Raw genomic sequence first — 19,113 nt, 5'->3', positions numbered from 1 at the left:
GGTGCCACACTCAAAACACCGCCATCTACCTGGGGTCGTCGGTGTCGGGTCGGCCCTACCCCCGCCGTCTCTCCACGGGTTTGCGGTCCTTTGGCCCTGCTGACTGTTGGTTCGGGGTACACTGCGGTGGGGCTGTCCTTCCGTCCCTTCGGACGGGTCGCCGACTCGTCCCGGCTCCCACTCAGCAGTGCCTGAGTGTTCTTCTGCATCTCCAATGCTTCCAGGAGGCCCTCCAAGGTCTGGGGTGCGCATAAACTCGCTGCCCTCTTCATGTCATGAGGTAGCGCCCGTAAGAAGCGATCCAGGACCACTTTGTCGAGGATGGAGAGGGTGGATATGTCGGTGAGGAGCCATGCCCTGGTGACGCGCAGTACGTCGCTCATCTGGGCTCGGGGGGAGGCGTCGGGTACGAACCTCCAGTCGTGGAACCGTTGAGCCCGATGGGCCAGGCTGTACCCGTAGCGGCTGAGTATCTCCCATTTGAGTCCGTCGTAGTTATCCGCCTGTTCGTCGTTCAGGTCCCAATACGCCTTTTGGGCATTCCCAGGGAGGAACGGGGCCAGCAGACTTGCCCACTGCGGCCTTCCCGTAGTGCTGTCCGTTCAAATGTATAGAGGTATGTTTCGAGGACATCATCTTCCGTTAGCTTGATTAAAAACTGGTTGGGATGTGATCCAGGAGACGCTCCTCCTTGCAGCTTCCTGACTTCCTCAACGAGGCGGATGTTTTGTAGTCTCTGTTCCTCCAGCGTTCGTTCCTGAACTGCCTGTTGTGCTTGTAGGGCCCGGACGAACTGAGCTATCAACTCATCCATGCTGATACTGTGTAAACGTCACCCCTGATCTGACCACGTTATCAGAGTGCCCGCATTCTCCACCACTTGTGGCATACCAGGGGGTTTGGTCAAGACGTTTACATAGATCAGACACGGACAGAGTATGATTAGCTCGCTTTCAAGGGTGTTTATTAAATAATAAATCAAAAAGAAAAGAACAGGTCTCCCCATGAGACCCTCTCCGGGATACCTTCTCCTGGGCTCTGGGTCTTCCTGTATCCTGTCGGGCACACAAACTCAACTCCCTCGGCTTAGCTCGGGTAACCGTATCCAACCACATGGAAGTCCCCTCACTTCCCCAAGTCCTCTCCCTGTGTGCTGCCCTTCTGGCAGCTTTATGGGCCTCGCCCAGCTGGTGAGCAATCCGCCCTTGATTACTCACCAGCTCCCAATCAGCCCCAATTAGTCCTGTCCGGAGAGCCCGTCGAGACCTAGCACGTCCAGCAGATGGAGCCACCGCCTCGTGATGTATACTCCATTTGTTACCAGGCCTCGACGAGTCTCCCCCTGGTGGCTGACCTGCTGTACACCACAGTCGATATAGGACTCGTTTTTCTGTGGATATAGATACTTTTGTATCTGTTTCCTCGAGCATCTTCACAAGGTCTTTTGCTGTTGTTCTGGGATTGATTTGCACTTTTCTCACCAAAGTACGTTCATCTCTAGGAGACAGAACGCGTCTCCTTCCTGAGCGGTATTACGGCTGAGTGGTCCCATGGTGTTTATACTTGCGTACTATTGTTTGTACAGATGAACGTGGTACCTTCAGGCGTTTGGAATGTGCTCCCAAGGATGACCCAGACTTGTGGAGGTCTACAATTGTTTTTTATGTAAACTTCTGACCCACTGGAATTGTGATACAGTGAATTATAAGTGAAATAATCTGTCTGTAAACAATTGTTGGAAAAATTACTTGTGTCATGCACAAAGTAGATGTCCTAACCGACTTGCCAAAACTATAGTTTGTTAACAAGAAATGTGTGGAGTGGTTGAAAAAGAGGTTTTAATGACTCCAACTTAAGTGTAGGTAAACATCCAACTTCAACTGTAGGTAGGGGTAAAGTGACTAGGCAACAGGATAGATAATAGACAGTAGCAGCAGCATATGCATTAGAGCTAGTTATAATGTTGTGTGTTCTAACTAATGATGTTTCTGTTATTTGTCTTGATTATTTGAAGTTTGACGTAATATGATTTTTTCCCCCCACTGAAGGTCCAATAGACATGGTTCGCTACTGAGGCTGCATTCTCTGAGTCCTTGATAGATCATATAGAGTGAAGCTTGAAGCACTGTAGAGGAACACCTGCCCTACTGCTGGGAGACCTGGGTGTTTGACGCTAGTGGCAAGAGAAGAGGAGATTCAAATTGAACAGAGGAGAAGACAAACACTATCCTTGCTGCTACTGTCAAGTCTCAGTAGGGGCCCGGCACCAGTTAATGAGTTAAGTGAATATTTAGGCCACTCCAAGCCGAGAGGCTGAGAGGAAAGGCTCTCTGGGAGGGCACACACACGCCCTTGGCCCTGGCATATACTGCTCAATTCGATGGAGGGAGAGGGGGAGGGAGGGAAGGAAGTAAAGAGGGAGGGAGGAAGGGATGGAGGGAGTGAGAAAGGGATTAGGGAGGGGGATAGGGAGGGAGTAGGGAGAAAGGGATAGAGGGATGTCTGTGTTATACCTCTCACTTATGTCATAATTACTCAATAACAGTTTGCCATTGTCATTATTGAAGAGCCACTTCTGTTGATATCGTTAGAATCTCTGGTACACTACATGATCAAAAGTATGTGGACACCTGCTCAATGAACATCTCATTCCAAAACAATGGCATCAATATGTAGTTGGTCCCCTCTTTGATGATATAACAGCCTCCACTTTTCTGGGAAGGCTTTCCACGAGATGTTGGAACATTGCTGCGGGGACTTGCTTCCATTCAGCCACAAGAGCATTAGTGAGGTCGGGCACTGATGTTGGGTGTTTAGGCCTGGCTTGCAGTCAGCCTTCCAATTCATCCAAAAGGTGTTCGATGGAGTTGAGGTCAGGGCTCTGTGCAGGCCAGTCAAGTTCTTCCACACCAATCTCGACAAACCATTTCTGTATTTCGCTTTGTGCATGGAGGCATTGTTATCCTGAAAAAGGAAAGGGCCTCCCCAAACTGTTGCCACAAAGTTGGAAGCACAGAATTGTCTAGAATGTCATTGTATGCTGTAGCGTCAAGATTTCCCTTCACTGGAACAAAGAGCCAACCATGAAAAACAGCCCCAGACCATTATTTCTCCTCCACCAAACTTTACAGTTGGCACTATGCATTCGGGCAGGTAGCGTCCTCCTGGCATCCGCCAAACCCAGATTCTTCCGTTGACTGCCAGATGGTGAAGTGTGATTCATCGCTCCAGAGTCCAATGGCGGCGAGCTTTAAAACACTCCAGCCGGCACTTGGCATTGCGCATGGGGATCTTATGCTTTTGTGCGGATGCTCGGCCATGGAAATCCATTTCATGAAGCTCCCTACGAACAGTTATTGTGCAGACATTGCTTCCAGAGGCAGTTCGGAACTTGGTAGTGAGTGTTGCAACCGGGGACAGACGATCATTACGCGCTACGCACTTCAACACTCCGCAGTCCCATTCTGTGAGCTTGTCTACCACTTCGCGGCTGAGCCGTTGTTGCTCCTAGACATTTCCACTTCACAATAACAGCACTTACAGTTGACCAGGGCAGCTCTAGCAGGGCAGAAATTTGACGAACTGACTTGTTGGAAAGGTGACATCCTATGACGGTGCCACGTTGGAAGTCACTGAGCTCTTCAGTAAGGCCTTTCTACTACAAATGTTTGTCTATGAAGAATGCATGGAGGTGTGCTCGATTTTATACACGTGTCAGCAACGGGTGTGGCTGAAATAGCCAAATCCACTAATTTGAAGGGGTGTCCACATACTTTTGTATATCTAGTGTATATTTATCAACAGTATACACCAGAGAGCGATAGCAGAGGAGGCAAACATCATTAGAAGGTGGTTTCCTATCCCCTGATACCACTGAGACCTGACATTCTCACCAACCAATAACGTCCCTGTTGTATCTCCAGGGACTCACCTCCTATGAGCATGGTGCAGATGGAGAAGATCTTCTCAGAGTCGGTGTTGGCTGAGACATTTCCGAAGCCCACGCTGGTCAGACTGCTCAGAGCGAAGTACAGCGACGTCACGTAGGAGCTCCTCACTGATGGACCCCCACCTAGCATCCCTCCACCCTGTCCCACACCGACCCCCACCCCACCAGCCAAGACCCCCACCCCAGTCCCTGTGACGTTCCACTGGCTGGAGTTCCACGAGTCCTGCCCTGCCAGCTCCGACCCGGACACGTTCCATTGGCTACTGTTGGCCGGGAAGGCGTTGACAATGGCGGGGTGCAGCAAACCAGGAGCCAAAGTAGCAAGGGGAGACAGGAAGTAAGGGGTGCCCAGACGCTTTCCCAACTCGTGTAGCCAACCTGAGAAAGGGGGGAGGGGGAGGGAAGTGGGAGAGGGAGACAAAGAGAGGGAGAAGGAAAGGGAGGGAGAGATAGAGGGGGAGAGAGAGAAGGAGGGGGAGAAATACAAAAGGAAAGTTACATACAGATACCTAGCTGAATAACACATTGTGGACAGCCTGTCAGCGATCCATATACTGTAAACGCACTCATGGGGGAAGAAGCTGTAGCTTTAACCTTGTAGTTGAACTGGGCTGCCCAATGTACACAGTGCACACACACACACACACACACACACACACACACACACACACACACACACACACACTGAAGCTGACCCAGTGTATAAACAAGGCCCACTAATGAATGTCTCTGGGTAGTCTCAGTGAACTGAATAAACCAATATCATTAAGAATGTTACACCTCAGTTGTTGCCTAATTAGCTTGTCATTATGCAAGCTAGCATTTCTAGGACATGTTGAGTATAATCTTTCTGATTTATGTGCCAGCGTGTGTGTAGTGTGTGTACGTGTTGGTTAGGTGTGTGTGAGTGTGTGTCAGTATGCAGCGGTATGTGTGAATACATTTGTTTATCAATGTGTTTGTGCACCCGCAGTGTGCACTGGGGTGGGTCTTTTGAATAGGATTGCTTATATGGCTGTGCGAACATAACAAATTATGTAACAACTTGGCAGAACTTTCTCAGTCAGCTTTTCTGCCCATGCACAGCCAGACACAAATACTTTGCTGTCCGTGGTCCTAAACTAACTCTCTGACAACTCCTCTTCTCTTTCCTTGTCCAAGGTTCTGAATATACCCTCTCTCTCAGCTGCCTCCTCCAGTCTCCCTGCCTTTGTCCATTTAACATACAGTATCTGTCCTGCTTTGCTCTGACATGATGCTGTCCATGGTGCTGAACTCCAGGCCAGACCTCTATGTAAGGCTGCTAGCAGGCTTACTCTCCTCTCTCTAAGAAACTGTATAAGATCTATCTGCAGGTGTATCCCAAGAGGTTACATACTGTTATTCTGCACTCCACTCTAGCTCTGTCTGTCAGCCTGTCAGTCACCCAGCCCACGTCTTTGATAGACGTAGCAGGAGAAGCACAGACTGTTCTACTGAAGTTGTGAATCTTTGACGTGACACTCAAAAGATAACAACCTCTCTGAGAGTTCAGTCTTCACAGCATCCAAAACAACCGGTAGAGAGAGAATGAGGGGGATGAGAAAGAGTGAAAGGACAGATGGAGAGAAAGGAGAATTCTAGATGAGGTGCTGACAGAGACAAAGTTAGAAACCACACACACGTGTGCATGCACATCACACTGAGTCCCATAAATTCCATTTAAATAAACAGCCTGAACGCTATCTAGTGTCCCTGAGAACTAAATAAAATGTGCCTTTCAAGATTCTAACATCAGCCTTTAGTCAAGTTCTCGCCAGAGACGTTCTCTCCCTCTCTCTCTCTCCCTCCCTCCCCCTCCCTCTCTAGATACTCTGTCTGCAATATAGGATGTGTCCCAAATGGTGCCATATTCCCTATATAATGCACTATTTTTGACCAGGGCCCATATGTCTCTGGTCAAAAGTAGTGCAATATATAGGGAATAGGGTGACATTTGGGACAAAGTCATACCCTAGTCAAGGACTCATTTGATGCTGCATTCATCTGCTTAGTAATTGCTCTTTTTGTCCTCTTAGACATTGTGAGGATCCAAGGTCTCTCACACACTCACACTGATTTCAAACACATTCAACACAAGAATGTTTACTTTCCAGCAATAGCTCTTCCCTTTTCCATTATACAACTCTAGAATACTATAATTGATGTGGCAGCCTCGCTCTAGCCCTTTCTTCTACCGCCCCCTCCTTCTCCCTGTCTCTCTTCTGCTCTCTATTGCCTGTGTATTGCCTAGCTCAGTGGACACTCCACTACAGGGCTCTGCAGTAGTCTGCTGGATAGCTGGCCATTTGTAAGGAAGGGCAGGGTGCAGGGAGCTGAAAATCATTTGCCAGGCAGTATTGTGGCTGTGGATGCGGAGAGGAGAAGGGTGCAGAGAGATATATTGTGGCTATGCTAGCATGGAGGAGCAGGGTGCCTGTGCCTGTGTGGAGAAGGGTACGGTAAGGAAGGATGGAGGGAGCAGAAAGGTAGCAGGGAACTGAGTATCAGACAGTATTGTGCATTGTGGCTGTGGTTGCATCGAGGAGAAGGGTGTATGCAGGGAGCAGAGAACTGAGCATCAGCCCTGACTAAGAGCTGCTCCCATGGACTTGAATTATTGATATGTATGCAGACAAAAGGTTCTGCAGCCGTTCACAGTACAGCCCTACAGTACCTGCAGACACACACAAACACACAAACACAAACACACGCCTGTGGTATATCTGTTGATATGTCTTTGTTGTTGTTGTTGCTGTTGTTGTTGTGAGCTGCTGTTGATGTGTTTGTCATGTTACTAGAGCTGGTGTCACGACTTCCGCCGTAGTCGGTCCCTCTCCTTGCTCGGGCGGCGTTCGGCGTTCGACGTCACCGGCCTTCTAGCCATCGCCGATCCACTTTTCATTTTCCATTTGTTTTGTCTTTGTTTTACACACCTGGTTTCAATTCCCCAATTACATGTTCATTATTTAACCCTCTGTTTCCCCATGGTTTTTGTGCGTGTTTGTTCGTTGTGAAGTGGTCAGTATTTCTGTGAGCTGGTGTGTTTCCCAGTGTGGAATATCTTGTTGGTTTATTTCGAGTAAAGTTACATTTTTACTCAGTTCTGTGTCCTGCGCCTGACTTCGTCCGACCCGCTACACACTGACACTTGACAGCCGGTCTATAAATACTGCTGACCTATAATAATAACAGATGAAAGAAAACAGGCTTATAAGATGTGAGGGTTTCTGTGTGTCTGTATAGGAAATTGAAAATATGCTATTACATTTGGTGCTTTCATGGAATGGTTTGGCAATGCTGATGGCTATGTAAGGCTCTTGAAAGACAATTCATGTTTGACAGTCTCCCACTTAAAGAAATACTTTTGTCTCAAATAAAAGTATCAATCTCATATCACTACAGTATAATATGAAACTGGTCCAACTCGTTTTTATACTGAGCTGGGACAAGCCAAACCTCTGCCTAGCCAATCAACTGTAATCATCCTAATTAATGAAAGATAAGTCTGACCTTGCATGAGTGTTTGAAAGGCACCCCTATCCCTTATTCTAAACCAACTAAATCTTACAGCTCAAGAATGGCTATGGCTACCACCAAAATCAACTCCCAAAACTTACCAACTTACCCGCCAATCAAGCTTTGAATAGTACAGGCTCAATCAACTTACAGAAAATTGCAAACGGTCAGGAATGGCTGTGGGTACCCTCAAAATCAAATCCTAAACTTCAGAATACAAACTGACCCACCATTTAATCCTTGAATAAGCATGAGCAACCAGGAAATGCCTGTAAAACCAATGACAGTCTCTGAAAGTTGGGTTCATGGCGCTTGAGTCCTGGGGCTGGGCTAAAGATATGCAGCAGGCCTGGCTGGAACACCCTGGGGTACAGTGCCTTCGGAAAGTATTCGGACCCATTGACTTTTCCACATTTTGTTACGTTACAGCCTTATTCTAAAATGAATTAAATGAAGAATATCTGCAATCTACACATAATACAGCATAATGACAAAGCGAAAACAGGTTTCTAGAAATGTTTGCAAATGTATTAAAATTAAAAACAGAAATACCTTATTTACATATGTATTCAGACCCTTTGCTATGAGACTCAAAATTGAGGTCAGGTGCATCCTGTTTCCAATGATCATCCTTGAGATGTTTCTACAACTTGATTGGAGTCCACCTGTGGTAAATGCAATTGACTGGACATGCTTGGAAAGGCACACACCTGTCTATATAAGGTCCCACAGTTGACAGTGCATGTCAGAGCAAAACCCAAGCCATGAGGTCGAAGGAATTGTCCACAGAGCTCCGAGACAGGATTAAGTTGAGACACAGATCTGGGGAAGGGTACCAAAACATTTCTGCAGCATTGAAGGTCCCCAAGAACACAGTGGCCTCCATCATTCTTAAATGGAAGAAGTTTGGAACCACCAAGACTCTTCCTAGAGCTGGCCACCCGGCCAAACTGAGCAATCGGGGGAGAAGGAGTTGAGGGAGGTGACCAAGAACCCAATGGTCACTCGGACAGAGCTCTAGAGTTCCTCTGTGGAGATGGGAGAACCTTCCAGAAGGACAACCATCTCTGCAGCACTCCACCAATCAGGCCTTTATGGTAGACTGGCCAGACGGAAGCAACTCCTCAGTAAAAGGCTTTTGACAGCCCGCTTGCAGTTTGCCAAAATAAAGATTCTCAGACCATGAGAAACAAGATTCTCTGGTCTGATAAAACCAAGATTGGCCTGAATGCCAAGCGTCACGTCTGGAGGAAACCTGGCACCATCCCTACAGTGAAGCATGGTGGTGGCAGCATCATGCTGTGGGGATGTTTTTCAGCGGCAGGGACTGGGAGAATAGTCAGGATCGAGGCAAAGATGAACGGAGCAAAGTACAGAGAGATCCTTCATGAAAACCTGCTCCAGAGAGCTCAGGACCTCAGACTGGGGCGAAGGTTCACCTTCCAACAGGACAACGACTCTAAGTAAACAGCCAAGACAACGCATGAGTGGCTTCAGGACAAGTCCCTGAATGTCCTTGAGTGGCCCAGCCAGAGCCCGGACTTGAACCCGATCTAACATCTCTGGAGAGACCTGAAAATAGCTGTGCAGCAACGCTCCCCATCCAACCTGACAGAGCTTGAGAGGATCTGCAGAGAAGAATGGGAGAAACTCCCCAAATACAGGTGTGCCAAGCTTGTAACGTCATACCCAAGAAGACTCAAGGCTGTAATCGCTGCCAAAGATACTTCAACAAAGTACTGAGTAAAGGGTCTGAATACTTATGGAAATGTGATAAAAAAAGTGTAAAAAAATATTATAAAAAAATGTCTAATCCTGTTTTTGCTTTGTCATTATGGGGTATTGTGTGTAGATTGATGAGGGGAAAAAACAATGTAATACATTTTAGAATAAGGCGGTAACGTAACAAAATGTGGAAAAAGTCAATGGGTCTGAATACTTTCCGAATGCACTGTATATTGGTGCTTTGGTACTGGTCCAGGACATAAAGATACTGTCAGTATCCTTTCTGGGGATCAGTGTCTCAGAGTAAGGGTGCTGCTCTAGGATCAGATCCCCCATCTTATTCATCATGATCTAAATGAAAAACTGAACCTAGGTCAGCACTTCTACTCTGAGACACTATAAATATCGACTTCTGAGCCATGTAATATTAGGCTGTGGGTCAGACTATGGACAGGTCCAGACAGGTCCATAATGACTAATGTTAATGATGCTCTTTATTCCAGTGGCGGCTCCATAAAGTGACTGACCACTAAGGTGTATTGATCAGTCAGTTACTGTGTCTCAGGCAGGGGTTGGAACCAAAGTCATTTTCCTGGGGCCCCTAAGGCAGTAGAGCTGGCAGAGAGGACATGGTCTGGACCCGGCCAGTCGCACACTGCCATATCTGCTACAGTTCATAAAGTCAAAACAGATTACAGTTCACTCTCTGACTAAGACAGAGTGTGTTTGTATTTGTGTGTGTGTGTGTGTGTGTGCGCATGCATGCGTGGGTGTGTGTTCGTCATTCAAGCCGTGTGTTTCTTTTTCTGCCAACCCAGAGGATTTTAAGATGCAGTTTTCCATTTAGTGATGCACGTAGAATATCAACGAGATTTTGCCTTATTAAAATCATCTCTTGAATTTATCATGAATACTATAAAGGAGACTCGTCCTCCATGACAGCATAACTGCTGTTTCTTGATCAAATCTTAGGCTAAAACGATTAGACACATCCTTTTGCAACAGCCAGACGCGTTAGAAGTCCTGAATTGAATTAAATCATGATTACAGTCATTGTACAGAAGGTCTAGTAGGACCCATGTTTGTTATTTTATTAATTAATATTATATCATTAGATATATTATACAACTGGATGCCTGTGATGCTGCATCTTGGCTAAGGCTCCCTTGACAAAACAGATGACAATCTCAATGTGCAATGCAGACATCCAGGTGTACTGACCGATATCCCAGGAGTTGGGGCTGTTTTCGATCTCTCTGCGTCCGATGAAGTACCAGACGCAGGCCATCCAGTGGGCCAGCAGGGCGAACATGGACATGAGCAGGGTGAGGACTACAGCACTGTACTGGGAGTAACGCTCCAGCTTCTGTAGCAGCCTCAGCAGACGCAGCAACCGCACTGTCTTCAGCAGGTGGACCCCAAAGTACTGTAGAAACACATAGATACAGACACACATATCACGGTTCTGAAGGTAAAGTACTGTTGGATCTCTGTGGAAAAGATTGTTTGATGAAAAGTGACATCATAGGTGCAAGTTCTTCTGCAGCTGTATCTCGCAGAGCTACTTGGTTATAGTTCTCAACGGAACCGACTGGCCCATACATCCCCATACAACCACTAGACCAACCAAAGCCAAAATCTATTACTTTTCAATATCCACAGTCCCACACACACCCTGACACCCACTCACCACGCTGACGTTAAAGGCATAGAGCAGGTCAAAGGGCAAGGCAGCGATGAGGTCAACAAACAGCCAGGTGGTGACGTAGTGCACACATATGGAGCGGGCATCGTACACCACCTGGCCCGACGTGCTCACAAAGGTCGTCCGAAAGTTCAATGCAATATCTGCACAACGACAAGAATACATAGGATTCATTTACAATTCATTTCTTATTAACAAATTAATCATGAATAGCTTAGACAAATAGCACATTTTTTATGGTTCATACTGTATAAGTTCACTGCTATAGATATCGTGGCTTTATTGACTCACGTGGCTTTTATATTAAAAGGGTCAATTAAGTGAAATGGTCCATAGATGGTTTGTATAATTACATGGCTGCAAATGGATAGAATGTATTCACGTAGGCTTTTTATTTGTTAAAAACAATTGAGAGAAATGGTGTATTGCATGTGGTTCATATATAATTTGACTAGAGATATATTGTTAACACTGCAGTTAGTGAACTTTTATGATGCCCATCTGTCTGCTAAGGAGAGAGAGAGAGAGAGAGAGAGAGAGAGACGATGAACAGAGTGTTCCACATGGGCCGGTAATAAAATGCTGAACAAATAAGTGTTCATTACCATTAACTTTAATTTAATAAGATGACTGTATGTATTCTCCCACAATGAATGTACTAAGTACCTGTAGGCAATAGAATTAGTGTTGGATGAAATTAAGGCACACGTCAACTCAATGAATGTCAAGGGGAGTCTGTGGAGGCTTGAGTACACACAGTGTGTTAATGTATTTGTGTAGAGGAAGGTAATCATAAAGTCTTTAAATAGGGATGAGCAGTCGCTGCATCTGCCTTAACATCTGCTAATCTGTGTATACCACAAATAACCTTTGTTTTGATTTTTATTTGATTTCAAATAGTGTTGGAATAATGTTATAATGCTAGACTTATAGATGCAATTGAAAATGTTAGATATTATTAGAACGTCAAAATAATGTTAGATTATTGTTACCATAATGTGAGAATAACTTTAAACTCTATTCCTTGTCTCCTTACCTAGCATGAAGAGGATCTCCACTAGGATGTCACTCACACTGGGGGGGCTGCGGGGGGCGGAGCTCCCTTCGTCCCGCCCCCCCACCACAGTGAAACACACATTATAGGGCACCGTGACGGCCACATAGAAGGTAGCCAGCAGGATTAGCCAATCCCAGCCTGCCTTGAAGGTCCCGTAGTGGAGCAGGATGAATCGGGACTTCTGAATGGCTGCCACCTTGTACTCTGGGATGGGCGGCTTGTCCCCAAACATGTTCTGGAGTGGTGAGGAGGAAGATAGGCACGTCAAGAACTGGACTTACATACGGTACTAGTTACACAACATACTTCAGGTCTGGAGTTTTTCATGACAACATGACCTAAGCAGGAAAAACTCTAGGTTCTGGTTAGTTCTAGTTATATGCAACAGAATAGAAAGGAGTCGTTCTTTTGAAAACGACTGCATGTCTAAATGAACCGAAATACGAACGCACGGCTATTTTCACCAAAGTCAAGGAGAACCTGCTCAGCTCAGTCAGTCAGAACCTGTTCAGTCAACCTTCATCCCATCTGTACCCTTCAGTAAACATTATTTATTGGTGTATTTCAGAAAACTCTGTTTAATCCTGGAATGAAAACTCAGCAACAGGACTATCATTGTAAATCCTGTGAACTTGACCCTGGGTTTGGACTGAAGACACTGTGGGTTGGATGGGCTTGGTCTGGAGCTACAAGGTTAATCTATTCCACATCTATGGGTTGTTCAGGATTGTCCTCAAAGCAAGCTTACTCAATGTCATTGTAGCACTCCTTGAGATGTGGTTGGACACTTAGCTGTCGAGGCAAGGTGTGTGCGTGTACAGATGTAGGATTTTAATTTGATCACTCTTTTGTTGATGAGAATTTTCCTGGACAGCAGAAAATGCAAACTTGTAGTATATTCAAGGCTTAAAAAGGCTTCTAAACTTTGTAATTTCCACTTGAAAATGTAAGACTTGATTTGCCCTAATGCAAAATGTATCAACCCCTACATTTTTTTTCATTAATTATAATCCACATAATAATTCACATTTCCTGTTGCTGCAGGATTATTTTCCTGCTGTAGCAAACTGGCTCAAATTAATATCCTACATCTGTATGTGTGTGTGTTTGTGAGTGTTGGTGTGTGTATGTGTGTGTGCATGCGTGTGTGTGTGTGTGTGACACAGGGAAACTCACGTTGTTGAGTTTAATCTTGCTCTTGTCCTGTTTTTGCAGGTGTCCAGACAGGTGGTAGAGCACCGCCCGGCTGCGTCTGCGGTTGGTGTTGAAGCCTGGGGGACGGGTGACCTTGTGCACTTCCAGACCCGTTTCCTCATCTGGGGACAGAGAAGAAGGTTGTGGAATTCATGAATCATTTAATGAATTATTTTGTATACATTTTTATTTTATTTGACACATTTAACCTGTTAAATGCTGAGTGGTTGTTTTGGGCCCTTTGGGGTGTACCCCCCCAAAAAAATACAATTAATCATAAAATAGAAAATGACATATTGTTTGAAAGCCACAGGCCTTGTCTTTTTGGGAATCGAACTCAAATCTTACAGCTGGCAATGTCATAAGAAGTTTGAAGTTTATTCACCTGTCTGTGTCTTATTTCCAAAAAACAAACTCCGTGACTTGGAAGCCCTGATTGGTAAGGTCATTTTAAGACGATAGGCTTGAAGATCCGTTCAGCCATTTTGGCACAGTAACTCCCTACCCAAACTAGAAGTAACTGCTTTCAAGTGGCCAAGAGACGTCATGTGATCTCCTACTGCTATCTAGTAGATGAACTGGGAATCAGACAGAGGATATATTTACATCAATGGATAGGTAGAGACTTTAGCTTTCTCCTCATATCATTCCTGTAAAATGAGAAGTGAAGGTATGGCACATTGCACAAGCTCTACACTTTTAAAATGGCTGTGTTCCAATGGGAATTTGTGCATGTTTAGAGCGACACTATTACTGTAGGTAAAATATCTGAGAATTATTATTATTATATATTTTTTCAATTTAATTCCTTTTGGAACTGTAATTGGTGACATACACTGCTCAAAAAAATAAAGGGAACACTAAAATAACACATCCTAGATCTGAATGAATGAAATAATCTTATTAAATACTTTTATCTTTACATAGTTGAATGTGCTGACAACAAAATCACACAAAAATAATCAATGGAAATCCAATTTATCAACCCATGGAGGTCTGGATTTGGAGTCACACTCAAAATTAAAGTGGAAAACCACACTACAGGCTGATCCAAATTTGATGTAATGTCCTTAAAACAAGTCAAAATGAGGCTCAGTAGTGTGTGTGGCCTCCACGTGCCTGTATGACCTCCCTACAACGCCTGGGCATGCTGCTGATGAGGTGGCGGATGGTCTCCTGAGGGATCTCCTCCCAGACCTGGACTAAAGCATCCGCCAACTCCTGGACAGTCTGTGGTGCAACGTGGCATTGGTGGATGGAGCGAGACATGATGTCCCAGATGTGCTCAATTGGATTCAGGTCTGGGGAACGGGCGGGCCAGTCCATAGCATAAATGTCTTCCTCTTGCAGGAACTGCTGACACACTCCAGCCACATGAGGTCTAGCATTGTCTTGCATTAGGAGGAACCCAGGGCCAACCGCACCAGCATATGGTCTCACAAGGGGTCTGAGGATCTCATCTCGGTACCTAATGGCAGTCAGGCTACCTCTGGCGAGCACATGGAGGGCTGTGCGGCCCCCCAAAGAAATGTCACCCCACACCATGACTGACCCACCGCCAAACCGGTCATGCTGGAGGATGTTGCAGGCAGCAGAACGTTCTCCACGGCGTCTCCAGACTCTGTCACGTCTGTCACGTGCTCAGTGTGAACCTGCTTTCATCTGTGAAGAGCACAGGGCGCCAGTGGCGAATTTGCCAATCTTGGTGTTCTCTGGCAAATGCCAAACGTCCTGCACGGTGTTGGGCTGTAAGCACAACCCCCACCTGTGGACGTCGGGCCCTCATACCACCCTCATGGAGTCTGTTTCTGACCGTTTGAGCAGACACATGCACATTTGTGGCCTGCTGGAGGTCATTTTGCAGGGCTCTGGCAGTGCTCCTCTTGCTCCTCCTTGCACAAAGGCGGAGGTAGCGGTCCTGCTGCTGGGTTGTTGCCCTCCTACGGCCTCCTCCACGTTTCCTGATGTACTGGGGGAGTGATGAGCTCTACAGCAGAGTCTCACAACTCAATCGCTGGATGAAAACTGTTTTCTGCCCCTCCCAAAAGATAGAATTTGTAGATAACTGGCCCTCTTTCTGGGATTCACCCACAAACAGGACCAAGCCTGGCCTGCTGAGGAGTGACGGACTCCATCCTAGCTGGAGGGGTGCTCTCATCTTATCTACGAACATAGACAGGGCTCTAACTCCTCTAGCTCCACAATGAAATAGGGTGCAGGCCAGGCAACAGGCTGTTAGCCAGCCTGCCAGCTTAGTGGAGTCTGCCACGAGCACAGTTAGCGTAGTCAGCTCAGCTTTCCCCATTGAGACCGTGTCTGTGCCTCGATCTTGGTTGGGCAAAATTAAAAATGGCGGTGTTCGCTTCAGTAATCTTACTAGTATAAAGACCTCCTCCATTCCTGCCATTATTGAAAGAGATTGTGATCCTTCACATCTCAAAATTGGGTTACTTAATGTTAGATCCCTCACTTCCAAGGCAGTTATAGTCAATGAACTAATCACTGATCATAATCTTGATGTGATTGGCCTGACTGAAACATGGCTTAAGCCTGATGAATTTACTGTGTTAAATGAGGCCTCACCCCCTGGTTACACTAGTGACCAAACCCCCCGTGCATCCGGCAAAGGCGGAGGTGTTGCTAACATTTACGATAGCAAATTTCAATTTACAAAAAAAAAAACAATGACGTTTTCGTCTTTTGAGCTTCTAGTCATGAAATCTATGCAGCCTACTCAATCACTTTTTATAGCTACTGTTTACAGGCCTCCTGGGCCATATGCAGTGTTCCTTACTGAGTTCCCTGAATTCCTATCGGATCTTGTAGTCATAGCAGATAATATTCTAATTTTTGGTGACTTTAACATTCACATGGAAAAGTCCACAGACCCACTCCAAAAGGCTTTCGGAGCCATCATCGACTCAGTGGGTTTTGTCCAACATGTCTCTGGACCTACTCACTGCCACAGTCATACTCTGGACCTAGTTTTGTCCCATGGAATAAATGTTGTGGATCTTAATGTTTTTCCTCATAATCCTGGATTATCGGACCACCATTTTATTGCGTTTACAATTGCGACAAATAATCTGCTCAGACCCCAACCAAGGAAGATTAAAAGTCGTGCTATAAATTCTCAGACAACCCAAAGATTCCTTGATGCCCTTCCAGACTCCCTCTGCCTACCCAAGGACGTCAGAGGACAAGAATCAGTTAACCACCTAACCGAGGAACTCAATTCAACCTTGCGCAATACCCTAGATGCAGTTGCACCCCTAAAAATTAAAAACATCTGTCATAAGAAACTAGCTCCCTGGTATACAGAAAATACACGAGCTCTGAAGCAAGCTTCCAGAAAATTGGAACGGAAATGGCGCCACACTAAACTGGAAGTCTTCCGACTAGCTTGGAAAGACAGTACCGTGCAGTATCGAAGAGCCCTCACTGCTGCACGATCATCCTATTTTTCCAACTTAATTGAGGAAAATAAGAACAATCCGAAATTTCTTTTTGACACTGTCGCAAAGCTAACTAAAAAGCAGCATTCGCAAATGGAGGATGGCTTTCACTTCAGCAGTAATAAATTTATGAACTTTTTTGAGGAAAAGATCATGATCATTAGAAAGCAAATTACGGACTCCTCTTTAAATCTGGGTATTCCTCCAGGGCTTCATTGTCCAGAGTCTGCACAACTCTGCCAGGACCTTGGCTCAAGGGAGATACTAAAGTGTTTTAGTACTATATCTCTTGACACAATGATGAAAATAATCATGGCCTCCAAACCCTCAAGCTGCATACTGGACCCTATTCCAACTAAACTACTGAAAGAGCTGCTTCCTGTGCTTGGCCCTCCTATGTTGAACATAATAAACGGCTCTCTATCCACCGGATGTGTACCAAGCTCACTAAAAGTGGCAGTAATAAAGCCTCTCTTGAAAAAGCCGAATCTTGACCCAGAAATTATAAAAAACTATCGGCCTATATCGAATCTTCCATTCCTCTCAAAAATTTTAGAAAAAGTTGTTGCGCAGCAACTCACTGCCTTCCTGAAGACAAACAATGTATACGAAACGCTTCAGTCTGGTTTTAGACCCCATCATAGCACTGAGACTGCACTTGTGAAGGTGGTAAATGACCTTTTAATGACGTCAGACCGAGGCTCTGCATCTGTCCTCATGCTCCTAGATCTTAGTGCCGCTTTTGATACCATCGATCACCACATTCTTTTGGAGAGATTGGAAACCCAAATTGGTCTACATGGACAAGTTCTGGCCTGGTTTAGATCTTATCTGTCGGAAAGATATCAGTTTGTCTCTGTGAATGGTTCGTCCTCTGACAAATCAATTGTAAATTTCGGTGTTCCTCAAGGTTCCGTTCTAGGACCACTATTGTTTTCACTATATATTTTACCTCTTGGGGATGTCATTCGAAAACATAATGTTAAATTTCACTGCTATGCGGACGACACACAGCTGTACATTTCAATGAAACATGGTGAAGCCCCAAAATTGCTCTCGCTAGAAGCCTGTGTTTCAGACATAAGGAAGTGGATGGCTGCAAATTTTCTACTTTTAAACTCGGACAAAACAGAGATGCTTGTCCTAGGTCCCAAGAAACAAAGAGATCTTCTGTTGAATCTGACAATTAATCTGGATGGTTGTACAGTCGTCTCAAATAAAACTGTGAAGGACCTCGGCGTTACTCTGGACCCTGATCTCTCTTTTGAAGAACATATCAAGACTGCTTCAAGGACAGCTTTTTTCCATCTACGTAACATTGCAAAAATCAGAAACTTTCTGTCCAAAAATGACGCAGAAAAATTAATCCATGCTTTTGTTACTTCTAGGCTCGACTACTGCAATGCTCTACTTTCCGGCTACCCGGATAAAGCACTAAACAAACTTCAGTTAGTGCTAAATACGGCTGCTAGAATCCTGACTAGAACCAAAAAATTTGATCATATTACTCCAGTGCTTGCTTCCCTACACTGGCTTCCTGTTAAGGCAAGGGCTGATTTCAAGGTTTTACTGCTAACCTACAAAGCATTACATGGGCTTGCTCCTACCTATCTTTCCGATTTGGTCCTGCCGTACATACCTACACGTACGCTACGGTCACAAGACGCAGGCCTCCTAATTGTCCCTAGAATTTCTAAGCAAACGGCTGGAGGTAGGGCTTTCTCCTATAGAGCTCCATTTTTATGGAATGGTCTGCCTACCCATGTGAGAGACGCAGACTCAGTCTCAACCTTTAAGTCTTTACTGAAGACTTATCTCTTCAGTAGGTCCTATGATTAAGTATAGTCTGGCCCAGGAGTGTGAAGGTGAACGGAAAGGCTGGAGCAACGAACCGCCCTTGCTGTCTCTGCCTTGTCGGTTCCCCTCTTCCCACTGGGATTCTCTGCCTCTAACCCTTTTACAGGGGCTGAGTCACTGACTTACTGGTGTTCTTCCATGCCGTCCATGGGAGGGGTGCGTCACTTGAGTAGGTTGAACCACTGACGTGGTCTTCCTGTCTGGGTTGGCGCCCCCCCCTTGGGTTGTGCCGTGGCGGACATCTTTGTGGGCTATACTCGGCCTTGTCTTCGGACGGTAAGTTGGTGGTTGTAGATATCCCTCTAGTGGTGTGGGGGCTGTGCTTTGGCAAAGTGGGTGGGGTTATATCCTGCCTGTTTGGCCCTGTCCGGGGGTATCATCGGATGGGGCCACAGTGTCTTCTGATCCCTCCTGTCTCAGCCTCCAGTATTTATGCTGCAGTAGTTTATGTGTCGGGGGGCTAGGGTCAGTCTGTTACATCTGGAGTATTCTCTTGTCTTATCCGGTGTCCTGTGTGAATGTAAATATGCTCTCTCTAATTCTCTCTTTCTTTCTTTCTTTCTCTCGGAGGACCTGAGCCCTAGGACTACCTGGCATGATGACTCCTTGCTGTCCCCAGTCCACCTGGCCATGC

At 45.7% G+C, this 19,113-nt stretch overlaps 1 protein-coding gene across 1 annotated transcript in view; it reads right to left on the bottom strand.

Annotated features, from left to right (window-relative positions):
* Positions 1–19,113, bottom strand: part of LOC115161491 (potassium voltage-gated channel subfamily H member 8-like) — a 68,268-nt gene that overhangs the window by 35,340 nt on the left and 13,815 nt on the right. Inside the window, exons 3-7 of the mRNA XM_029712471.1 lie at positions 13,150–13,289; positions 11,953–12,208; positions 10,902–11,059; positions 10,433–10,637; positions 3,932–4,327 (exon numbers count right to left, since the gene is read on the bottom strand). Coding sequence (XP_029568331.1) covers positions 3,932–4,327; positions 10,433–10,637; positions 10,902–11,059; positions 11,953–12,208; positions 13,150–13,289 — 1,155 coding nt within the window. The remainder of the gene's footprint in view (positions 1–3,931; positions 4,328–10,432; positions 10,638–10,901; positions 11,060–11,952; positions 12,209–13,149; positions 13,290–19,113) is intronic.

The sequence above is a fragment of the Salmo trutta genome, chromosome 24 (genome assembly GCF_901001165.1).
Source record: "Salmo trutta chromosome 24, fSalTru1.1, whole genome shotgun sequence".
NCBI lineage: Eukaryota > Metazoa > Chordata > Actinopteri > Salmoniformes > Salmonidae > Salmo > Salmo trutta.
The sequence above is the reverse complement of the archived record's forward strand: the minus strand, read 5'-3'. Positions and strand labels throughout refer to the sequence as shown.